Source organism: Echiichthys vipera, assembly GCF_963691815.1.
Source record: "Echiichthys vipera genome assembly, chromosome: 23".
Classification (NCBI taxonomy): Eukaryota; Metazoa; Chordata; class Actinopteri; order Perciformes; family Trachinidae; genus Echiichthys; species Echiichthys vipera.
The window spans coordinates 1,342,440-1,368,469 of NC_139848.1; the positions used below are offsets into that span (position 1 = coordinate 1,342,440).

General features: G+C 40.6%; 1 protein-coding gene across 1 annotated transcript; it reads left to right on the forward strand.

The window, feature by feature from the left end:
- The first annotated feature begins 875 nt into the window (after positions 1 to 875).
- Positions 876 to 25,552, forward strand: bin1b (bridging integrator 1b). The gene is made up of 14 exons (XM_083937618.1): positions 876 to 1,254; positions 9,691 to 9,771; positions 11,733 to 11,787; positions 11,868 to 11,962; positions 13,262 to 13,357; positions 13,429 to 13,536; positions 15,024 to 15,109; positions 15,244 to 15,319; positions 15,920 to 15,975; positions 16,066 to 16,110; positions 17,912 to 17,948; positions 21,873 to 21,926; positions 23,623 to 23,724; positions 23,827 to 25,552. Exons 1-14 carry the CDS (start codon positions 1,174 to 1,176, stop codon positions 23,926 to 23,928), a joined length of 1,074 nt encoding a protein of 357 aa, XP_083793744.1. The 5' UTR covers positions 876 to 1,173; the 3' UTR covers positions 23,929 to 25,552.
- The last annotated feature ends 478 nt before the right edge of the window (positions 25,553 to 26,030 follow it).

Consider the following 26,030-nt stretch of genomic DNA (forward strand, 5'->3'; position numbering starts at 1 on the left):
GAAAAGATGCTGAAAAGAGCTGAAAAGAGTTGAAAAGATGCTGAAAAGAGTTGAAAAGAGTTGAAAAGATGCTGAAAAGTGTTGAAAAGATGTTGAAAAGAGTTGAAAAGATGCTGAAAAGAGCTGAAAAGAGTTGAAAAGTGCTGAAAAGATGCTGAAAAGAGTTGAAAAGTGCTGAAAAGATGCTGAAAACAGTTGAAAAGATGCTGAAAACAGTTGAAAAGATGCTGAAAACAGTTGAAAAGATGCTGAAAACAGTTGAAAAGAGTTAAAAAGCTGCTGAAAAGTGCTGAAAAGCTGCTGTTGCTGCTGTGAACAGAGTGTAAACGCTGCGGATCCTCGCTCCCTTCCTCCCTCACACCTGCAGTGAACCCAGACAGGCGCTCCCTCTCCCTGTGTGCCGTCCACGCCCCTGATATATTGTTGTTTACCTCGTGCAAATCAGAAAAAACACAAAAAAAACAAGAAAAAATAAAAAGCTGATCCTCAAAAACAAGAGAAGCTATTTTGTATCTGTGACATCAATTAAATCTTGTGTTCTGCAAAGGGCTCGTGTCACTTTCTGTACTTTTAAAAACCTAATTTTTGACTTTTTGTTGTGTTTTTGTTTGGATGCATGTGATTGGACGACCCGCGGACACGTGAACGCACCTTCTCTGGCATCTTCCAGGTTGATCTGGCGGAAGCAGGTGCGCCGTGCCGCGTGCGTGCGTGTCTCGGGCGCATTTAGCCCTCACATCTGACTCTGGGTGCAGAAATAGCGCCGTGTGTGAAGACAGAGACGCACCAGTTGCATGTGCGCAACAGATGTCGGCTAATAATACGCGCGGCCCGCTGCGCCTTTAAGAGGATGACCGCGGGGGAAACTCAATACCGCGCTCAGGTCTGCGTCAGTTTGGAGACACAGCCCCGAGAACGGGACGATTTGTGCATCTGCGCCTCCAGCTCCACCTGCTTTTTGTTGTTTCCTCGTGTCTGCGCGCACACAACCCGGATTAAATTACGCGCTGCACCTTTAAGAAGCTGTCACCAACGGGATTAGGGTTACGCGCAGTGAGCCAAGTCGCCCTCCGGAGGGGTTTTACGCACCGAGCAGCGTCTCTTTCACGACACTTCCCCCTCTTCTTCCTCCTCTTCTTCGCCGGGTCCTGACTCTGGTCCACGCCGCGCAACATGGCCGAGCTCGGGAAAGGGGTCACCGCCGGGAAACTGGCCATCAACGTGCAGAAGAGGCTCACCAGGGCGCAGGAGAAGGTACGCTCCGTCCCGCGGCCGCCGTGAAACCTAACCCTCAACTTCTCCCCGTCTAATTCTCCTGGAGGGGGGGGGGGGGTATCTAACCTGGCACGCGTTAATCAGGGGGGTCTCACATATGTGGGTGAGTTTGAGGGGTTTTAAATGCACCTTTACCTCAATCCAGCACGCGGGGTCAACCCTGGGACACCTGACAAACCCAACCTGAGGGAATAATCCACATCACCTCACATCATCCAAATCCATCCAAATCCATCAGTACTGTTTATTAAAGGGGAGCATTTAAGCCTGAAACCACCTTAAAAGAGTTGTGCTTTCCAGTGCATTGTTGTATTTTTAACTATTTTAAGGAACTTTCTGCACAAAAGGTCAAATAAACTAAAAGTTACATTGACCTCAACCTCAAAACTGGGGTCAACTCACATGTTGAAACCCCTTAAACCCAATTAAAAGACTTTAAACACCTCATTCATTATGAAATGTTACAAAATCCATCTGTGTCTGACAGCAGCCCCCTTAAATTTGACCTTTCACGTCTTTACATTCACCCTTAAGATGCTTTTTAAGGTTTTTTTTGTGTTTTCAGGGGTAAAATCCCTTAAAATCAGTAAAATAACATGAAAAACTTGCATTTAAACCTTAAAATAAACTTTATTTTTCCAACAAAGGTGAAAATAAGTATGTTAAGGGCTTTAATCCACATTTAAACTCTACTTAAAAAACCATTAAACTCATTTATAAGACTTTAATCGCCTCATTCATTATGAAATGTTACAAAATCCATCTGTGTCTGACAGCAGCCTCCTTAAGTTTGACCCTTAAGCTGCTTTTTAAGGGTTTTCTGCACAGTTCTTTGGTGTTTTCAGGGGTAAAATCCCTTAAAATCATTAAAATAACATGAAAAACATGCATTCAGACGTTAAAATAAACTTTATTTTTCCATCAAAGGTGAAAATAAGGAACGGAGTTCACACTTTTGACACGTTAAGAGCTTTAATCCACATTTAAACTCTACTTAAAAACCCCTTAAACTCATTTATAAGACTTTAAACACCTCATTCATTATGAAATGTTACAAAATCCATCTGTGTCTGACAGCAGCCTCCTTAAATTTGACCTTTTACATCTTAACATTCACCCTTAAGCTGCTTTTTAAGGGTTTTCTGCACAGTTCTTTGGTGTTTTCAGGGGTAAAATCCCTTAAAATCAACGAAATAACATGAAAAACATGCATTCAGACCTGAAAAGAAACTTTATTTTTCCATCAAAGGTGAAAATAAGGAACAGAGTTCACACTTTGGACATGTTAAGGGCTTTAATCCACATTTAAACTCTGTTTTAAAACCTTTAATGTGATTGAATCTGTTAATTTTTGATCAATTAAAGCAGAAATTTCCTGAACGAGCAACAAAACAGCTGTGAAAGTGCATTTAAGTGAAACATGAGGCTGTTTTTAGAGGTTTTGGTTCAAGTTTCACACCTTAAACTGAGAATTAGACGTTTGTGGATGGATTAAAGGTTTTTAAGGTCAGAGGGTCCTTTCAAAATAAAGGTCCGATCCTGTTTAATCACATTAATAATCACTTTAAAGGTGTTAGGGTTGTTTGTTTGTTTGTGAGCAGCACGCTGAAGAAGAGGAAAGGTCAAAGGTCAACGTGTCTCTGAAGCAAAGAGTGGAAGTAGTGGCGTTAGATTTTCAAAGTAAAAGTCAGAGGAGGAAAGGGACAACACGGATTTTTCTGATTTTCAGAAGAAAATCCTTAAAAACATAATTTCTAGAACAAAATGTTGCATAAAAAATAAGAATTAGTTATAAAAAGTATCAAAAGTAAAAGGCTGTTTGTTGTTTTAGTGATTTTATGCTTTTAAAATAAAAATATCTAAACGTTATGATGATAATTAAAAATAATAATAAATAAATATAAATATCCAAACATGCTGACAATAAAACAAATAATAAATAAAAATAAACATTATCACGACAATTAAAAACAATAATAAATAAAAATAAATATATCTAAACATTATTCTGATAGTTTGAAATAATAATAAATAAATATAAGATATAAAAATCATGTTGATAATTTAAAAAGATTATTAAATTAAATAAAATTAATTAAAATTATTAAATATCTAAACATCATTCTGACAATTTAAAATAAAGAATAAATATAAAAAATAATAATAGTTAAATAAACTTCATGTTCAGTATCAGTCAGTTAATGAACATTTAAATTAATAAAAAAATATAGATATAGTTAAATAAACATGTTTATTATCAAAAAATAAATGAAAATAAATAAATAAAAAAGGAAAAATTGTAAAATAAATAAACATCATCAGTCGATTAATAAACATTTAAATAAAAAATAATAAAATTAAAATCACAGCTAAATAAACTTCATGTTCCGTATCAGTCGATTTCTGACCATTTTAAATAAATAAATAAAATAAATATAAATCAACATCATGATCAGTATCAAAAAATAAATAAATAAAAATAAATAAAAATAAATTAAATAACGGCTAAATAAACATGTTGCGTATCAGTCGATTAATAAACATTTAAATAAATAAATAAAAAATACTAGTTAAAAAATCGTGTTCAATATGAGATTTCTAAACGTTTAAATAAATAAAATAAAATAAATATAAATAAACATCAGTATCAAAAAATAAAAATAAATAAATAAATAAAAAATAAAAATAATAGTTAAATAAACTTCATGTTTAGCGTCGATTTCCAACCATTTAAATAAATAAAATAAATAAATATGTGCATCTCTGAATCCCTGCACGCGCGGTTTCCTGCATCATTGTTGTTTAAAAAAGTTTCCTGTATCAGGAACCGTCCACGCTGATGCAGAGGGATTCGAACCCACGGCCTCAGCTGTAGCTCCTCTGCAGCTGCAGGTGAACGTGCTGAGCGGCGTGCGTCCCTGGGTTATTATGGTCGGTCCTAATCGCTGTGGCTGCTTAAGCCTGCGGAGCTTTAATCACCTGCAGGAGTCACACCGCAGACCACTTCTTCCTCTCACTGCGGCTCCACTTAACGGTCCCCAGAAAAGACCCTCGCCCCGCGGACGCTCGTAACTCGAGGCCGCCCTGCCTCTGTGGCAGCTGCACATATTTCCAGACCCTCCTTTTACGTCTGTGCAGCTTTAAAAACGTTAGAAATCAGTGTTTCTTTGCATTTCTGACGGTTTTTGTTGAGTTTTTTAACATCAGGCTGCAGGAAACAGCTGATTTACACGTTTTAAGACTTTAATTTAGTCAAAAATCTGAATTTATCTTTAATTTTCAGCCTGTTTTTGGTCTTATTTCCCCTTTAACTCCCCCTCTGTGCTTCTGTGCAGCTTTAAAAACGTTAGAAATCACAGTGTTTCTTTGCAAAGTCACCAGTTATGACGTCATTTTAACATCAGGCTGCAGGAAACAGCTGATTTACACGTTTTTACACTTTAATTTAGTCAAAAATCTGAATTTATCTTTAATTTTCAGCCTGTTTTTGGGCTTATTTTCCTTTTTAACTCCCCTCTGTGCTTCTGTGCAGCTTTAAAAACGTTAGAAATCAGTGTTTCTTTGCATTTGTGACGGTTTTTGTTGAGTTTTTAAACATCAGGCTGCAGGAAACAGCTGATTTACACGTTTTTACACTTTAATTAGGTGAAAAATCTGAATTTATCATTAATTTTCAGCCTGTTTTTGGTCTTATTTCCCCTTAAACTCCCCCTCTGTGCTTCTGTGCAGCTTTAAAAACGTTAGAAATCACAGTGTTTCTTTGCAAAGTCACCAGTTATGACGTCATTTTAACATCAGGCTGCAGGAAACGGCTGATTTACACGTTTTTACACTTTAATTTAGTCAAAAATATTAATTTATCTTTAATTTTCAGCCTGTTTTTGGTCTTATTTCCCCTTTAACTCCCCTCTGTGCTTCTGTGCATCATCAGAACAGAATAAAATAACTTATTATTGGAGTTTAAGTGTAAATGCATTCATGTGTGCGTCCCTTTAACACTGCAGCAGTAAAAGCCTCATTTATGTGAAATTCTGAGGTGATAAAAGCACTTTGCTCATTAATTTCCTGTCGTTATTTCATGTATTTGACTTTAGCACTTCTGTGACTTCACTCATGCTGATAAAAAAAGCGTTTTTACTGAGAACTTTTAGAGATTTCACAAATAAAACGTCAGTAAAAGTCTTTAATTCAACTTTTTACTGTGGTTTAAAGTTAAAAAGAAGTCAATAAAATTATAATATTGAATATAAATAAATATTAAATGGAAATAATGTATTAAAATAGATGAAATAATAGATTGTTGCATAATTTTAAAGAAATAAAAAAATAATAAATACATTTAAAAAAGTAAAATTAAATATAAAAAACATAAAATGGAAATAATTTAATTAAATACATAAAATAAAGTATTATTGCATTTATTTTAAATAAATAAAAAAGAAATATATAGATTTAAAAATAAAAAAGGGAAAATTAAATTAAAAAATGAAACACCAATTTATTTTAATTTATTTTATTTTAATTTTAACATTTAATTAATTATTATATATTATATTTGGTTAGCCCTTTAGCATCTTATATATTTCTATTATTAATATTAGTGTTTATCTGTTCAGTTCCCACTTTCTACAAGAATAAATATAAATAATAATAATAACATGAATTCATCACACATTCATTTATTCATAAATGTCCCAGAAATATAAAATACACCAGGAACCAATCAGAGCGCTTCCTGTTCCCGGGGTCAAAGGTCGTCTCTGTGCTTCATAACCACACTAATGAACTCGTTCTGAGCTTTTTACAAAAGTGAAATAAATAAAATCCACGTGAATCCAGACGTAAACGTACGTCCAGTACGTGTTTAATGAGATTAACGACCTTTAATTTCTACAAAATGGCGGAAATTCATTCATCTGTAAGTCCCTCTGCAGGAAGTGGTCTATTAAATAAAATAATAGAAATATTAATGTTTAATTGTGTTTTTGACTTAAAAAACAACTAAAATCATAGAAATATTAATGTTTAAGTGTGTTTTTGACTTAAAAAACAACTAAAATCATAGAAATATTAATGTTTAAGTGTGTTTTTGACTTAAAAAACAAATAAAATCATAGAAATATTAATGTTTAAGTGTGTTTTTGACTTAAAAAACAACTAAAATCATAGAAACATTAATGTTTAAGTGTGTTTTTGACTTAAAAAACAACTAAAATCATAGAAATATTAATGTTTAAGTGTGTTTTTGACTTAAAAAACAAATAAAATCATAGAAATATTAATGTTTAAGTGTGTTTTTGACTTAAAAAACAACTAAAATCATAGAAACATTAATGTTTAAGTGTGTTTTTGACTTAAAAAACAACTAAAATCATAGAAACATTAATGTTTAAGTGTGTTTTTGACTTAAAAAACAACTAAAATCATAGAAATATTAATGTTTAAATGTGTTTTTGACTTAAAAAACAACTAAAATCATAGAAATATTAATGTTTAAATGTGTTTTTGACTTAAAAAACAACTAAAATCATAGAAATATTAATGTTTGAGTGTGTTTTTGACTTAAAAAACAACTAAAATCATAGAAACATTAATGTTTAAGTGTGTTTTTGACTTAAAAACAACTAAAATCATAGAAATATTAATGTTTAAGTGTGTTTTTGACTTAAAAAACAAATAAAATCATAGAAACATTAATATTTAAGTGTGTTTTTGACTTAAAAAAACAACTAAAATCATAGAAATATTAATGTTTAAGTGTGTTTTTGACTTAAAAAACAAATAAAATCATAGAAACATTAATATTTAAGTGTGTTTTTGACTTAAAAAACAACTAAAATCATAGAAATATTAATGTTTAAGTGTGTTTTTGACTTAAAAAAACAACTAAAATAAGAAAAAACGAATGTTTAAGTGTGTTTAAAGCCATTTGAATGGCGTTGAACGCTCCACTCCTGAAATCCAACACAAAGCAGCGTCTGCAGGCAGCGAGCAGGAAGGTCAGAGTATCGTCTTCCTCCCGGAGGCCGAGGTGGAGGTGGAGGAGGGGAGCGCCGGCTTCAGCTGTCGCTCTGCTGGCACGCCGCCCTCCACCCTCCACCCTCCAGCTCCTCCTCCCTCCACCCTCCAGCTCCTCCGCCGCTGCTGCAGCGCCTCGCTCCATGTCTCTGTCTCTGCAGCGTCTCTGCAGCCACAGGACGGAGTCAGTTTTTTACGTTTCTGCAGGAAAACGCGCCCAAAACCAACCGCCATCTTTGTTCTGACCTTAAACCGTCTCCTTTAGTGGCTTCACTTAACCGTCTCCTTTAGTGGCTACACTTAACCGTCTCCTTTAGTGGCTTCACTTAACCGTCTCCTTTAGTGTCTACACTTAACCGTCTCCTTTAGTGTCTACACTTAACCGTCTCCTTTAGTGGCTACACTTAACCGTCTCCTTTAGTGGCTTCACTTAACCGTCTCCTTTAGTGGCTACACTTAACCGTCTCCTTTAGTGGCTTCACTTAACCGTCTCCTTTAGTGGCTACACTTAACCGTCTCCTTTAGTGGCTACACTTAACCGTCTCCTTTAGTGGCTACACTTAACCGTCTCCTTTAGTGGCTACACTTAACCGTCTCCTTTAGTGGCTACACTTAACCGTCTCCTTTAGTGGCTTCACTTAACCGTCTCCTTTAGTGGCTACACTTAACCGTCTCCTTTAGTGGCTACACTTAACCGTCTCCTTTAGTGGCTACACTTAACCGTCTCCTTGAGTGGCTACACTTAACCGTCTCCTTTAGAGGCTACACTTAACAGTCTCCTTTAGTGGCTACACTTAACCGTCTCCTTTAGTGGCTTCACTTAACAGTCTCCTTTAGTGGCTACACTTAACCGTCTCCTTTAGTGGCTACACTTAACCGTCTCCTTTAGTGGCTACACTTAACGGTCTCCTTTAGTGGCTACACTTAACCGTCTCCTTTAGTGGCTACACTTAACCGTCTCCTTTAGTGGCTACACTTAACCGTCTCCTTTAGTGGCTTCACTTAACCGTCTCCTTTAGTGGCTACACTTAACCGTCTCCTTTAGTGGCTACACTTAACCGTCTCCTTGAGTGGCTTCACTTAACAGTCTCCTTTAGTGGCTACACTTAACCGTCTCCTTTAGTGGCTTCACTTAACCGTCTCCTTAAGTGGATAATTTTATTACATAGTTCCATAACGTGCTTTTTTACCTTTATTTTGATTTCACTGGGCGCCGTTACAGGCGGTGATGACATGAAGTGTGTGTGAGCAGGTGTGTGTGTGTGTGTGTGTGTGTGTGTGTCAGTGGGGAAGTCCCCGTCGTCGTGGTGATGTGGTGTGTGTGTCCGTCACAGGATTAGGGCGGCAGCAGGTGGTGCAGGCGGCGGCGGCGTTGCTCAGATTAGCCCGTGACCTCGTCCCAGTGACAGCAGCAGAAACGACCTGTTGGGTTTATTATTAGAACTTTTTTTATTCTGCTTTCATATTTATACACACTTTAATATTTATATTTACTTTTATATTTATACACACTTTAATATTTATATTTACTTTTTAATATGAAACTTTCCTCAAAAAAACAAATAAAATAAGAAAATACTAATGTTTAAGTGTGTTTTTGAATTAAAAAATGAATAAAATAATAAAATTTGAATAAAAAAATGAATAAAATAATAAAATTTGAATAAAAAAATAAATAAAATAATAAAATATGAATTAAAAAATAAATAAAATAAGAAAATATGAATTAAAAAGTAAATAAAATAAGAAAATATTAATGTTTAAGTATGTTTTTACAAAGCGATCTGAATTAAAATATAAATAAGATCAGGATGTATATAAATAAATGCAATACTATCCTCTAGGGAAAGTAAAGTAAAATAAATATACATGCTGACTTTTTCTTTATTATGAAATGAATTTGCAAATTAAATAAATCAGAGGAATTTTATTTATTTATTAATGATGTCACGGCCATATTTATATATTTCTGTATCTATTAATTAATATTGTGCTGAACATTTGTCTTATTCACACACACACGCACACACACACACACACCACACACGCACACACGCACACACACACACACGCACACACACACGCACGCACACACACGCACACGCACACGCACACGCGCACACACACGCACGCACGCACACACGCGCGCACGCACGCACGCACGCACGCACGCACACACACACACACACACACACACACACACACACAGCTGGTGGTCGTCGTGGAGACACATGGCTTTGACAGGCGGCCTGAAAATAGCCGCAGACATGCCTCCGGTTATAGACGTGAATGAAAGGACACATGAACAGATTAATGATGATATTAATAATATTATCAATATTAATATTAATAATAATAACTATAACAACACTGACGCGTGGCTCGTCTCCTCTGCAGGTCATGCAGAAACTGGGTAAAGCGGACGAGACCCGAGACGCTGCCTTCGAGGAGATGGTGTCCAACTTCAACAAGCAGATGGTCAGAACTCGCTCTCCTCCTCCTCCTCATCCTCTTCCTCTTCCTCTTCCTCCTCCTCTTCCTCCTCCTCCTCCTCTTCTTCCTCCTCCTCCACCTCTTCCTCCTCCTCTTCTTCCTCCTCCTCTTCCTCCTCTTCCTCCTCCTCCTCCTCTTCTTCCTCTTTCTCCTCCTCTTTCCCTCCTCCTCTCCTCCTCTTCTCCTCCTCTTCCTCTTCCTCTCCTCATCCTCCTCCTCTTCCTCCTCCTCCTCCTCCTCTTCTTCCTCCTCCTCCTACTCTTCTCCTCCTCCTCCTCCTCTTCCTCTTCCTCCTCCTCCTCTCTTCCTCCTCTTCCTCTTCCTCTCTTCCTCCTCCTCTTCTTCCTCCTCCTACTCTTCTTCTTCCTCCTCCTCCTACTCTTCTTCCTCCCCCTCCTCCTCTTCTTCCTCCTCCTCTTCTTCCTCCTTTCCTCCTCCTCCTCTTCCTCCTCCTCCTCTTCCTCCTCTTCCTCCTCCTCCTCCTCCTCTTCCTCCTCCTCCTCCTCCTCTTCTTCCTCCTCCTTCTTTCTCTTTGTTTCTTTTGTTTCATTTGTTTCGTTCTTTAAAAAGCTTAAAAAAGACCTTTGAATGCCTTCACCGTGCTGCCCCGAGCTAACCACTGTTAGCCACGTCCGGCTGTTAGCGACTGTTAGCAACTGTTAGCAACTGTTAGCAACTGTTAGCAACTGTCCTGGACTTTAACATTAAGACACTCGTACGATCATAAAGTGGAGGCGTCTGTAAAGAGCAGAGACCTGTTTACATTCACATGTCTGGAGGTCAGAGGTCAGAGGTCAACGGACCCCTTTGGACACCTACGTTTTTACCCCGTCAGAGTTTAGCCTTAGCATTGTTCAGCCGCCCTCCTGATGACAGGGTTGGCACTGATGGATTCTTTAGACTGCCTACTTTCAGGAGGTTTCTGTTGTTGTGGGACGTCAATAACAAGTGGACTCTTGCAGTAGAGGGACTCGAACCGGCGTCTTTGGTTCCACGAACGAGAAAAAACTCAGAGTTGTTGAGTCTCTCCCCAGGAATTCATGGACCCTGGTAGTGAGAGGGCACACCTTGTTGGGCCCCCTCATCTCAGCTGAATTTGAGGCAAGGTTGAGGTAGGACCTTCGCTAAGGATGGTCAGTCCTGCCCCACACGCGCCTCTCACTACTCCAGGTCCCGTCTGGGGCGCCAAATTGTTGTGAAAGAATGAGTCAATAAGGGTCAATCAAGAAAGACGAAGAGACCGTAAGATCGGCTTCTCCGTGTGAGTCTATTTCCAAATCATTTCCTTGCAAGGAAGTCCCTTGAGAGGGACTCGAACCCTCGTCCTTGGTACCACAGATAGAAAAAAACCCAAACTTGTTGAGTCTCTTCCCAGGGATTCAGGATTCATGGACCTTGGTAGTGAGAGGGCACCCCGGTTGTTGGACGTTAGGCCCCCCATGTCTCAGCTGAATGTGAGGCAAGGTTGAGGTAGGACCTTCGCTGAGGATCGTCAGTCCTGCCCCACACACGCCTCTCACTACTCCAGGTCCTGTCTGGGGCGCCAAATTGTACCGTAAGATCAGCTTCTCCGTGTGAGTCTATTTCCAAATCATTTCCTTGAAAGGAAGTCCCTTGAGAGGGACTCGAACCCTCGTCTTTGGTTCCACAAACAGGAAAGAAACTCTAAGAGACTTGACGAGTCTCTTCCCAGGGATTCATGGACCTTGGTAGTGAGAGGCAGATTTCCCCGTCCACCACTTACGCCTCTCACTACTCCAGGTCCTCCACAGAGTCGTAATGATAAACTCCAGTCCCACTTGCCCCCCAGGGTCAGTCAGAGACACTCAGGGTGTACGCTGCACGCAGAGATGAAGCAAACGTCTGCACCATGAGGAGATGATGTGTTTAAAGCCCAAACGTGTAGATTGTGATCCCCGTGTCCCCGGCTGTGCTTGCTCCCTCAGACAGAAGGCACCAAACTGCAGAAGGACCTGAAAGCGTACCTGACCGCAGTGAAGAGTGAGTGGCTCCAGCTGATCGTGCCTTTGCGTCTCAGTGTCACACACGCAGAGTGTGTTACAGGTGTGTTTGTGTTGCAGCCATGCACGACGCGTCTCGGCGGCTGCAGGACTGTCTGGCCGACATGTACGAGCCGGAGTGGTTCGGGAAGGAGGAGATGGACGCGCTGACGGAGGTGAGACCAGGGGCACATGTTTATCGTGTTGTGATCGTGCACGGATCCTGAGAACGAGACGAACGAGACGCCCCCAAAGTCCAAGAGTTACTCATTCGTCTGTTTACACTCTTTGCCTTTGTTTGTGGTGGTTTTAAGTCTATTTTTAGTTGTTTTGCGTGTCTTTGTGATGGTTTTAAGTCTATTTTTAGTTGTTTTGCGTGTCTTTGTGGTGGTTTTACATGTATTTGTAGTCATTCTGCATCTCTTTTTACAAACTTTGCATCTTCTTGTAGTTGTTTTGCATCTATTTTTAGTTGTTTTATGTTTCTTTGTGATTTTTTAACGTATATTTTAGTCATTCTGCACCTTTTTGTGGTCATTTTTGTGGTTTTCCATCTGTTTTTAGTAACTTTAGGTGTCTTTGTGGTCACTTTAGATGTCTTTGTCATCATTTTGCGTCTATTTTAGTCGTTTTTTTGCCTCCTTTTGGTCACGTCTTGCATCTTTTTGTAGCCATTTCTCATCTCTTTTAAGTGACTTTGGGTCTCTGTGATAGTTTTGCATGTCTTTGTGGTGTTTAGTTATTTGCAGCTCCTTGTGGTCTTTTTTATGGTGTTTTTAGCGACTTTAGGTCACTTTGTCATCACTTTGCATCTCCTTGTGATCGCTTTGCGTCTAGTTTTCATCTTTTGTGTCTCTTTGTCGTCCTTTTGGTCATCTTTTGCATCTTTTTGTAGCCATTTTCCGTCTCTATCTAGTGATTGTTGGTGTCTTTGTGGTTGTTTTGCATCTCTGCAGTCGTTGTGTGTATGTTTGTGGTCATTTAGCGTCTCGTTTGTGAGTCAGGGCCCTTGACCCCCCATGGGCCCCTGACCCCGTGGGTCCCTGACCCCGTGGGCCCCTGACCCCCTGTGCCCGGTAGACCCGATCCCTAATCCACTCATGCTTGTGACACCTTTTAGTTTTTCTTAAAATAATGAATATTTCAAACCTCTCACTCATCCTGTGTCTTTTCCTTCCTTCTGTAGCTGCTAACTCTTTGTTTTTCTTAACTGCATGCGTCTTTCCACCCTGAAGGAGATGATCGAGAAGGAGATGGACAATAACCTGGAGGTAAAGGGCGGAGAGCGACCGGTGTCTCCCACAGTGGGAAACTCTGCTTCAGCGCTGCAGTAGAGGAGAAGTAGTGGCTGCTTTGAGACCGTGCTAGTGTGCAGGAATAGATATCACTGTAGATGGATCCGCTGGTTATTGAGCCCTGAGGAGGCAGCAGTGACATCGTGATTTCTTATTCATCTGAGGTCAAATGTGTTTCAGGACACAGACACTCAGTGGTTAGACTACCACCAGAACATCATGGACAAGTCTGTGACGACCGTGGACTCGTACCTGGCCCAGTTTCCTGATATTAAGGTGTGTATGTTTGTGTTTATTAATAATAATACTAATGAAACAGCAGTAATCTGACCTGAGCTCTGCTGTAGGCTCGTATCGCCAAGCGTGACAGGAAGATGGTGGACTTTGACAGCGCCCGGCATCACTTCAGCTCCTTACAGAAAGGAAAGAAGAAGGACGAGGCCAAGATCGCCAAGGTGACCGCCTGTGTGTGTGCGTGTGTACGTGTGCGTGTGCGTGTGTGTGTTGACTTAAGGTGGTATGAGGACAATTCATGCCACCTTAAGTAACTGTGTCACTAAAATGTGTGAGCTAATGAGAGCCCGAGCCAACGTAACAAACCTAAAAGTATCTTTATCAGCGTAAAATATCATGTTTTTCTTACAGAACATATAATGATGAATGCAGCGAGGGCATTATTAATTAAATTTTGAATTAATTCTTGATTTAAATGGTCACTTAGGGCGCCCTCCCACTGTGCCTCCGTCCCGTGCCCCGTGCTTTAGGGTCCTTGTCCCCCCCTCCAGGCCCGTTTGTACTCACACTACCTGGGCCTCGGAGAATGCTTCTTGCTGCCTATACGTCATCACGCCGTAACACGTCACACGCATTGATGACGTCATGGCGATGCGTGGCTTTGTTTCCAGATCTTTCCGTAGACCTCGGAGTTTTTGTGCGTCTTGTCGACTGTTTTTGAATCTTTTCATCGACCAAATCTGCAGTAAACACTCCACCTCCGCATCACACCAACGTGAACCTTTCACCGCCATTGTTTGAAATGTCCGCGCATGGTCCCTCCTTCTTTTTTCTACGTCCCAACAGGCGCACAGGAAATGACCTCAGAACCGCCGTAGGCCTCGTGCTCGTACACGTGCTCACGCTCGTGCTCGTACACGTGCAAACGTGCTTTACTAAAGCCCACCTCTCCCAAACGGGCCGTGGACGGCAAGCGTGCCGCTCCTAGACGTGGTACGGTTGCACTCACACTGGTCAAACGCACGAGGCTTTACCCGTAAAACCTGTGCGGTGCGGAGGAACATTGTGAGTGCGCCCTAATTGACTGTTTGGGCCCTTAAGAGCTTATTAACTCTTGTTATAATATCTATAAGTCAATGCTCATTAACATGTTTGTGTTTGTCTTGAATTTTTCTGCTCTCTCTCTCTCTCTCTTCTGTTCTTCCACTCCTCCTCTCTCTCTCTCTCTCTCTCTCTCTCTCTCTCTCTCTCCCCCTCTCTCCTGCATGGTGTGTGTTGGTTAGCAAGCAGCCCTGTTGGAGATGGCGGCTCCCAGCTGGGCTCAGGGTTTGATATCAGCCCACCAGGTGGCTCAGACTAACCTCTCCTTCAACCAGGTGAAACTCTGGTTCATCCCCGACTCCCCCCTCCTCACCCCTCAGGCGCTCTGCACACGATCAGCGTTGGTATCATCCAACTTTCACGATGATCGTGTGCAGATCATGTCGCTGTAATTCGATCCCCAACCCAAACTACTGTTGACGTTGTTTTTGTGTCGTAGAAACACGTTTTTATGATGTTATGAAACCCTGAACGTTTGTCTGCGTGCTGCTTTGATCCTGGAAATCTGTCTTTCTGAAACACTTTGAAGAGCTCGATTATATTATTATTATTATTATTATGTGTGTGTGTGTGTGTGTGTGTGGTGTGTGTGTGTGTGTGTGTGCAGGCAGAGGAGGAGCTGGGCCGAGCTCAGAAGATTTTCGAGGAGCTGAACGTGGAGTTACAAGACGAGCTCCCATCACTGTGGGACAAGTGAGACTCTTGTGCTTTTAGTCTTCTTCTGCAAAAGTTGTTAACGGTGACGGATGTTTAACGTGTGTGTGTGTGTGTTGTGTGCGTGTGTATGTGTGTGTGTGTGTGTGTGCGTGTGTGTGTGTGTGTTGCAGTCGTGTTGGCGTCTATGTTAACACATTCCAGAGCCTGGCAGGTCATCAGGAGAAGTTCCACAGGGAAATGAGCAAGGTGAGTCAGACTCTCAGAGACGTGCTGATTGGTCTGCGTGCTGATTGGTCTGCGTGCTGACTGGTCTGCGTGCTGACCGGTCGGCGTGCTGATTTGTCACAGTGCTGATCGGTCGGTGTGCTGATTGGTCGGCGTGCTGATTGTTCCGTGTGCTGATTGGTCGGCGTGCTGACTGTTCGGCGTGCTGATTGTTCCGTGTGCTGATTGTTTGCCGTGCTGATTGGTCTGCGTGCTGATCGGTCTGCGTGCTGACTGGTCTGCGTGCTGATTGGTCTGCGTGCTGATTGGTCTGCGTGCTGACTGGTCTGCGTGCTGACTGGTCTACGTGCTGATCGATCGGCGTGCTGATTGTTCGCGGTGCTGATCGTTCGCGGTGCTGATCGTTCGCTGCCCTGATCGGTACAGTGCTGATTGGTCGGTATGCTGATCAGTCGCCGCGCTGATCGGTCGGCGTGCTGATTTTTTCACAGTGCTGATTGTTCGCGGTGCTGATCGTTCGCGGTGCTGATCGTTCGCCGCCCTGATCGGTCGGCGTGCTGATTTTTTCACAGTGCTGATTGTTCGGCGTGCTGATCTGTGTTTATCCGTGTGTCTCCTCAGCTCAGCCAAAACCTGAACGACATCATGACCAAACTGGAAGAGCAACGGGAGCTGAAGTAAGTGACGCCCTCCGTCACATTTGAGATTCTTTTAGCGAGGTGTAGGAGAAATGAGAGTAACGTCCCTCACGTCGCCCCCTACTGTAGAAAAGGTGTCACTGCAGCAGCAAAGACAGAAGACGGTGCCAAGAGGTAAAATCTGACACACGCAGCGGGCGCCACGACATCGAACAGTGTCTGATGGCACGGCGCCATGAGTCGAGCGGTAAAATCATCTTAATCCAGCGCTGTTTCCTGCTCGCCAACTGCTCTTTGGAGGACTCCAAGAGCCAATGAGAGGGCAGGACACAGGCTGATGGGAGACCAGGGGGAGGGGCCTGTAACAACAGGAACTTTACTGGATGTGCGCCCGCAGACGGACCCTGCCCGTGGGGCGGCGAAGCAGAACGTTTATGCCGCTGTACCATCAGACACTGTTCGATCTCTGCGTCACTCACGCTCAGCCGGGGCATGCAGCGCTTTGTTAACCCGTTGTTTGTTTTTGGCTGCAGGGTGACGCAACCCTCACCCCGTAACCTACAGGAAGACCATATCCAGCTGTTCAGTGTGACGTAACACCCTTTCAAAATAAGATTTCCGGGTCCAAACGCTCTGTTGAGACAAAACAGACACAACGGCCGAACATGTGAACAATTAGATCACCTCTTTCATCAGTTAGATTCTTTTTAAACCATAAGAAAGAGGTAAAAATACATTTACGTTGTTTTTAAACAGCTCAAACAACGGGGAACACGGCACTGCGGCGTTGGAGAAATACAAAGCTTGGACTAGGAAATCTTATTTTGAAAGGGTGTAACGTCAAAAAGCGTTAAAAGGTTTTTTGTGCTCAGATACTAATGATTGAAAATGACTCAATATCATAGTTAAATAGTATATAACTGCATCATCAGCCCCCATATGCATCTGCAGGCTGCATGGATCATATAAACATGATATTCTTGTTAATCCGCATTAATAATGTTACGGATCGTCAAGGAGGAGGACCCAAAAGCGGAAGACTGAGCGAATGAACACAGGAGTTTATTAACAAAGTTCAAAATGACTAACAGAAAGTGTCCAAAAGGATTAACACAAGGTGTCCGCGTTGGCAGGCGGCTGGAGGCTGGAGGCGAGCGCGTGGCAGGCAGGGCGGCGAGGCACCGAGCTGACGAGGGGAACAAAATCAGAGTTATGGCAAAATTCTCCTCAAATGTTAAAGTGTTTACCAAGACGCAGAGAACGCTGGCGACAAGCTCGACCGATGAGACGCAATAATCTGGCACCGTAGTGGAGTCAGAGCTTCTTATGGAGCAGGTGATCAGGTGAAGACAGGAACCAGGTGTGCCTCGCTGCGCTCGCCTGAGTGGGTCAGCCCCGCCTCCTGCCGCTCTCCACACTGAAAGTAAAAACACAGAAAAGAGCAGGGTGCACACAAACATACGTCCCCGGGGCAGCCCGAGCCATGACATATAAAGACCTTTCATCTGTGATCATGTAGATCATATCTTATTAACGGGATGAACGTTTGAGCTGCGATGATCAGAAAAACAAGCAGGACGTTCTGAGCATGACATCATTTAAACAAGACGTTAAACGACTCTTTACTGCACCCAAAAGTTCATGATGCGCATGTTTCCTGACGTGAGAGTTTGCTTTGCTGATCTTCTTAACAGCACGAGTATCAGCCAGTGTGCAGCGTCGCCACTCTGGGATTTGAACCTGTGACCTTTTCCCTTCCCTCTCTCTCTCTTGAGTTGTGTTTCTAACATCCTGTGCACACACTGCAGCTCCACCTGTTGAGATGCAGTTTGTTTGAAGCTTGTTGTCGCCCTCTTGTGGATTCAACTGAGAACTGCACGTGTGATCAGCTCCGCTCTCTTCCTCTCTTCCTCTCTTCCTCTTTTCCTCTCTTCCTCTCTTCTTCTCTGACTTTCCTCTTTTTCTGTCTTCTCAGTGAGAACCACAGTGACTCTGCCAGCTCACCACCAAAGGTAAAACCACAGCCACACAATGTTCAAATGAAGGTATAAACTTTGTCTTGATTGAAGATGAGGATAAAAAAACAAGCTTTAAAGAAGTCTAAGGGCGCACTCCCACTGTGCCTCCGTCCCGTGCCCCAGCACCGTTCAAAGCTAAAGCCTGGTTCCTTTGACCAGTGTGAGTGCAACCGTACCACGTCTAGGAGCGGCACGCTTGCCGTCCACGGACCGTTTGGGAGAGGTGGGCTTTAGTAAAGCACGTTTGCACGTGTACGAGCACGAGCGTGCGCACGTGTACGAGCACGAGGCCTACGGCGGTTCTGAGGTCATTTCCTGTGCGCCTGTTGGGACGTAGAAAAAAGAAGGAGGGACCATGCACGGACATTTCAAACAATGGCGGTGAAAGGTTCACGTTGGTGTGATGCGGAGGTGGAGTGTTTACTGCAGATTTGGTCGATGAAAAGATTCAAAAACAGTCGACAAGACGCACAAAAACTCAGAGGTCTACGGAAAGATCTGGAAACAAAGCCACGCATCGCCATGACGTCATCAATGCGTGTGACGTGTTACGGCGTGATGACGTATAGGCAGCAAGAAGCATTCTCCGAGGCCCAGGTAGTGTGAGTACAAACGGGCCTGGAGGGGGGGACAAGGACCCTAAAGCACGGGGCACGGGACGGAGGCACAGTGGGAGGGCGCCCTAACAGCATTTACTTCAACCTTAACCATCCGTCATTGTGTGCGTACTAATGTGTCTCTGTGTCCCCTCGCTGCTTTTGCATGCGTGCACGTGTGTGTTGTGGTTTTGGTTGAACCCTCCTGGTGGTGAAGAGGCCCGGTCCTCCTCCCGGTCCTCCCCCCGGTCGGCCTCCGCCCCGACTGACACCGTCTCCGGACATCAGACAGCAGCAGTGCAGCCCGGTAGAGGACGAGGCCCCGGTGCACGACGCTCACACAGACTCCACAACCACACAGCAGGTCAGACTGATTATTCTGCCTCTACGTCGTGGTTAAAGTCTGCAGAGGAGCAATAACTCAACCCGTCCTAGAGAAGGTTTGAACAGGAACGTCAGTTAGACTGAATCAGGCAGCAGCAGAGTTACTTACGGACAAACAACAAAGAAAAAACAAGAAAATAGTGAAATCTGAGGACGTTTGGTGCGTCCAATTATTGATTTACTCAATGCAAATAAGATTATCATTAGATATGTTATTGTTTTATGCAACCTGAGCCCTTTAGGAGCATGTAAGGTTAAACAGAAGAGGCCCGAGGATGGAGCCTTGAGGAACGCCGCACCCTCTGTATTAGCTTTAAACTGACCTCACAGATCTAATAACTCCCTCCTAACATGAGTGTGTGTGTGTGTGTGTGTGTGTTAAATGTGTGTGTGAAGCAGTGTGAGCCCTGGTCAGGGGTGAACCTGCTGGATTGGGATGTGGAGGTATTACAGCCCGCCACATCACCAGCTCCCAAGGTGGGTCAAAGGTCAAAGGTCGGCAGAGCTGACGGGGATGGAAACTGTGTTTACACGCAGTTTTAAAAACAACCCTGGACTCTTTCACACCTGTTCATTTGAATTTACCCTGCATGGAAACACAGTTTTAAGGAGTGTGTGTCAGTGTTGGTTACGACTTGAACTGCATGCTTGGTTTTATTTATGTGCATGTCCATTCAGCCTCACTTTGCATGCAAGTGATCAGGTTTATCGGTGATGGTGGTCGATAAAATGTAGAGTTACAACCGAGTCTGGGCCGCGGATTGAAGCGCACTGATGTTTTTTACAAAGCCTTTTATTTATGTTCGTTTCCCAAACATAAACATTTCCATCCTTCTTCTTTATTTAAACACCGTAAAAGCTGTTGTAACAGAAGTAAAACAATATAAATATACTGTTAAAAACACACACAAACACCTAAGTAGAGTTTTTCTGTATCTACACTTCACTGGAGACGACTTTTTAACTTCTACTCGTTACATTTTCACGCAATTATCTGTATTTTCTACTCCCTAAATTTTAAAAACCAGCTCGTTACTAAGGATGGATACCAAAGCCCAGTACACATATATACTGTGTGTGTGTGTGTGTGTATATAAAGTGAATTGTTATTGTTGATTCACGACATGTTCGCCATGAAGAGCAGCCGACCCTCTTCCACCCCTGGTCGTAGCTTTTAAAGACCTTTTGAAATTGTTGGACGCAAAAACAACTCCTTTTGAATGCGCCGCGAGCTCTGCACACCCGAGTACCACGAGCTAATGGCTTTAAAAACTCAACAACGTCAACATTCACATTTTAATATCACGTAAAAGTCTTTATGGCGTTTGGGAAAATGTTTTTTGGGAGTAGTGCACTAAAGGGCCCCCCCGTGGTGTGGCCTCTGCGTTTGTCCTTAATGACATTTTCCCCCTTTACATTACTTTAACTTTTATACTTTAAGTACTTTATTACTTTTACTTGAGTAAAAAGCTTGAGTTGATACTTTTACATCTACAGAAGTCTTTTTAAACCCTAGTATCTATAATTGAGTAATGAATTTGAATACTTTTGACACAGGTGAGGCTCTCGCCGCAAGTAAACAAACATTTCATTCAAAAAATAACTACCGCTATATGTACATCCTCGTCATCATTGTGTTTTATTCTGGTCTTTTCTGTAATAATATTAATGCTTTATGACAGTTTCACAGGTGTTACCCCACACTTCACTACAATAATTCAAATAAAGCAGCATCAGTGAGAAATATAACATTCGCAAATACGTAGCCAGGTAAAATATATTTGGATTTGTTCTTAGATACTTGGTTTTTCACTGAAGTTAAATGTGATTTCCATGTTAAATCTTCATCCGACACTTTTGTTTTTGTTAAATTTAAAGATAATTTGTTGTAATCAAACCATTTTTTAAAGTTTTATTGTTTCTTTTTCAATATTTTCAGCCGACTCTTTTCGATCGTTTCCAGACTAGAAAAAGTTGTGTCGTCTGCAAACAACACGATAAATCGACTCGCGACGAATCAGAGCCACGAAACGTCGACTGGCCTCTTAAAATTTCAGCTAAACAGAAACTTAAATGTAGAAAAAAGAACATTTTGTTGAGTTTCGTCAGCTTGAACTCGTCAGTATGGCGTTTGTTGGAGTTCACGTTCGCGCTGCGTTCATGTTCTGCGTGTGCGTAAACACCTTCCTGCATGTTCTCACTGCTTCTGTTGTCTCTTACTGCACCGCTGAAGGCGCCGTCATGGGACTCGTGGGTAAGCATGCTCATGCAGAACCGCGCTCTTCACCTTCTTTGTCTTTTTACGTAAAAACCAAAGCAGACGCAGATGGATTGTAACTGTCTTCTCATCAAACCTCCTTCCTCCCGTGTTAAACCCTGCACCCGCCCGGGTCGTGACCTTTTTATCACTTCCACCCGTCCGCTCCCGTCCTTCCACCTTCCTTTCTCTTGCCTCCAAACCCGCCGCACTGCTCCACACCCCCACCCTGGCCCTTTTCTGTAGCGAGAGCAGCCCGCCGCGGAGCCCGAGCCCCAGCGTGACGACGGCCAACACACGGAGGAGGCCCGAGGCGGCTGGGACGAACCCGCTCAGCCCGGGTGGGATGACGCAGGAACATGCCCGGGTCAGGAGAGCTGGAGCAAACACGCGGACTATACCGAGACCAACTGGGCCGACGATGGCGCCCAGGTGGGCCAGGGTGGCTGGGGCGACGATGGAGAGGTCCAGGTAGGGTCGGGGGGGTAGGGGGACACGTGCGGATCCCTCACATCCTGCTAAAAGTCACAAACGCCTTCGTCTTTTTTCTGCTTCCACCTCTTTTTTTCTGTTTAACGTGTCCGACCTTCTTCGTGACACATCGTCCCGACGCCATTTAACCATTTCTGTGACTTCCTGGATGATTCACGTGGATCTTCTCTGCTTGTTTTCTCGGTACAGAGTTCGGCGACCGACGCCTCGGACGGAGAACTCCCTCCAGGATTCCTCTACAAGGTTTCATGATTATTCTGCTTTTCCTGCGTTAACGTGACCTTTATTCTTGTCTCTACTTTATATATTTAACAAAAAGTTAATTGTTTACTGTCTTTCTTCACTTTCTGCATTTTATTTAGCAAAGAGTTTATTGTTATTTTTTTAAACCTCCTTTTTCCTCTAATTTTGACTCAAATACACCGGTTTTTAAACGTGGCGTGCACTTTTTAACGAGATTCTGATTCACTGTAAATAAAAAATAAATAAATGCATGAATAAATAAATTATGACGTGCCAAATATAATATTAAAAATAAATGTAGGCATTAATTCATAAATCTTTTTTAAATTTGTTTACCTCTGTATTTATTCACCTTTTTTATTTATTTCCCCGTTTATTTATTTATTTTATTAATTAATACATTTTCTGTATTTTTATTTATTTATTTTTACCTTTTAATTAATACATTTATTTCTGTATTTTATTTATTTATGATACTTAGTTATGCAAATAAGGGGGTGGTTTGAATAAATAATGTGAAAAGAGAAGTATAAAGAAAAGTTCAGTAATAACTAAAAATAAAAATTAATTATCATTAATAATAATAATAATAATTAAAAAGGAAGGTAAATAAATTGGGGAATTAGTACAATTAAAAAAGAAGCTAATCAATTCATTTTAGACAAAATAAATAATTTTTTCATTTATTAAACTAATTTAATTTTTTATACTTATGTATTTTATTTTGACGTGTGAAATAAAAATTAAAAGATCTGATTTATGCCACATTTAATTAATTAAAACCTATATTTATTTTAATTATTTTTGCACATGAAATGGCAATAATAATATAAACCTTTATTTCTGCTGCAGGTAAAAGCGATACATGATTAATTTATTCATTTTCTTTCTTTATGTATTCTTCATTATGCAAATAAGGAAGAAAACTACAGCAATAAATAAAAATAAAATTAAAAAGGAAAGTAAATAAAGTGGGGAATTAGTATAATTTAAAAAAAGAATCTAATCAATCCTTTTCAGACAGAATTTATTGCATTTTTCTTGTTTTTTTCTCTTATTTATTAAATTAATTTAATGTTTTATACTTTTGTATTTTATTTTGACGTCTGAAATAAAAAATATTAGATCTGATTTATGCCACATTTAATTAATGAAAAAACTGCATTTATTTGAATTATTTTTGCACATGTAATGGTCTATTTATTTATTTCTCCTTATTCAATGAAAGCCTTTATTTCTGCTGCAGGTAAAAGCGATACATGATTAATTTATTAATTTTCTTTCTTTATGTATTCTTCATTATGCAAATAAGGAAGAAAACTACAGCAATAAATAAAAATTAAATTAAAGAGGAAAGTAATTAAATTATTATTATTATTAATTATTATTAAATTAAATTGGGGAATTAGTATAATTTAAAAAAAGAATCTAATCAATTCTTTTCAGACAGAATTAATTGCATTTTTTTTGTTTTTTTCTCTTATTCATTAAACTAATTTAATCTTTTATACTTTTCTATTTATTTTATTTGACGCCTGACATAAAAATTAAAAGATCTGATTTATGCCACATTTAATTAATTAAAACCTACATTTATTTGAGTTATTTCTGCACATGTTATGGTTTATATAAACCTTTATTTCTGCTGCAGGTGAAAGCGATTCACGATTAATTAACTCATTTATTTCTGCTGCAGGTGAAAGCGATACACGACTACTCTGCCACCGACGGGGACGAGCTGGAGCTGAAGATCGGAGACGCGGTTCTGGTTCTGGCCTTTGAAAACCCGGATGAACAGGTTCAAACACTTTCTCTCTCTCTCTCCGCGAAATCTAAACGTTTTACACAAACAAAAGTGTTGGTTTCATGGTCCCGCGCTGAACTCTGTGTGCTCCTGCAGGACGACGGCTGGCTCCTGGGTGTGCAGGAGACTCACTGGCTGCAGAACAAAGATATTTCAGTTAAAGGCGTTTTCCCCGAGAACTTCACCCAAAAGGTTTGAGGTTCGGCTCCAAACGCCTCAGATAAACGGCCGAATCAGCACTAAACGTCTATTTACACTTCAAAACGTACAGAAATGTGCACTGACATACAATCTCACTGCATATGACACCAAACGATTTGTTACGGAGGTCTCAACCGACCAAATTAAACAATAAATACATAATAAATAAAGAACTCCATGAAGGAATTAACGTCTTTGCATAAAATGATATTAACAATAAATGTAGACAGTAATTAATTCATCAAATGTGACATAAATTGATATTTCTGTTTTTAATTAATTAATTTATTTATTTATCTTTGTATTATTTCTCCTATTTATTCACTTTCTTATTTAATTTTCCCTTTTATCTATTTATTTTAAATTAATTTTTAAATTTATTTAGTATTTTTAATCCTGTATTATTTATTTTATACTTTATTTAATAATAATTATTATTTATTTTAATAATTTAATAATTTATTTACTTTGTTTGCATCAAGAAATGTTCAAATAAATGTTTAAAGAAATTACAGAATTAAAAAAATAATAATTAATAAATTAAATTAAATTAATAATAATTAATAAAAGGGAAATTTAAATAGGAAAAGTAAATAAGGGAACGAGTACAAAGGTAAATAAATAAAGAAGCAATTTAAAACAGAAAAATCAGTGTATGTCAGTTTTATCAGTTAACGCCTGCATTGATTTTTAATGATAAAGATGTTTTTGGCACATTTAATGTCACATTTATGAAGTTATTATTAATTTACACCAAAAACTCAAATAATTAATGGTGTTTTTCTGATTTATTTATATTCTGAACTCAAACGAAACCCAAAACAACGTGTCAGTGGTTATATTTTAAAAAAAACAAGAGAAATAAGTCATAAATGTACTGTATGAATGTTTTGTCAACAGTTCCTTGCATGAAGCATTTGATTGTATTGTCATTTAATCTGTAACACAACAAACGCTGTGACACCAGGTCGCTCTATGGAAAGTGCAGGTGTCCTAGACTAGAGCCCTGGGGGACACCGCGGATACAAACAGGCTTTACGTTGCAGTATATTACAGTTTCTTGTAGGTTTATCAAAGGGAACAGTAGTTTTTCACTTGTTTTAACGCCATTTTGAGGACATGACTTGATGTGTGGCTTACATTTTCTAATGCACATACACTTATTTTATGAATTACGTTTTCATTAATGGGTGAAATGCAAAACCTTGTCATCAAATGCAGCTGCTTCTTTTTTTTATTTCCTTCATCTTTATGAGTTAACACTATTTATGACTGTTAACCACTAGTTTGGATGTTGTATTTTAAGACAGGAGATGTAAACCTCTAAAAATAATTTCCACTTCACTTCGATGGGACTCTCTAACGCTGGGTCACTTCTGTACGGATGCGTCTTCTTTAGTGTTTTTCAGGTTTAAACTGCACACTTTGAGCCCATGGAGCACAAAACTGCGACGCGAGCAGCGAAATAAGAGACTGAGGCTAAAACATTTAAACCTTTCTAACCAAATATCCCAAATTAAACCCATGCAAACTTGATCTTTACACTGTGTTGAATTAAAGAATAAGGAATCGGTCCATGTGGTAACTAATGAACCTTCTGTTGGATCAAATCAGTGTCATTAAAGATGAATGAAACGTCCTGTGTCCGTGTGTGTTTTGTACCTTTTTACTTGATCCTGATGCTTATTTTTAAAGTTGATTAAGTTCAGCAAACCTACTCTGTGAGGAGGAAAGACAAATAGATAAAATTAAGGATGCTCGATATTGGCTTTTCTGCCGATATCCGATATTCATCCGATATATTGTCCAACTCTTAATTTCCGATACCGATTTCTCAGTTGACTCTTAGAGCGACAACTGTGTGGTTTTTCTCTGTGTCGGCTGTTGCTTCTTTTCATCACTTTGCTGCACAAATGTAGCGAATAACTCCGCATGAATCTTCTTGAGGTGGGTGATCAAATATGATGTATTAAAGGAAGACGCCTTGTTTCCTCCTCTCATAACCGACGCCTTGCAGTCATTGCAAATAGCAAATTCACTGTTAGTAGGTGACACTTGGAAATACTTCCTATCCACGGACATCTCATGCACAGGGCGAG

Coding starts and splice junctions, on each gene's coding strand:
- bin1b (XM_083937618.1), top strand. CDS start 1,174: ATGGCCGAGCTCGGGAAAGGGGTCACCGCCGGGAAACTGGCCATCAAC. Junction 15,320..15,919: donor TCCACAGGGAAATGAGCAAG/GTGAGTCAGACT, acceptor GTGTCTCCTCAG/CTCAGCCAAAACCTGAACGA. Junction 17,949..21,872: donor CTGCCAGCTCACCACCAAAG/GTAAAACCACAG, acceptor TTCTCGGTACAG/AGTTCGGCGACCGACGCCTC.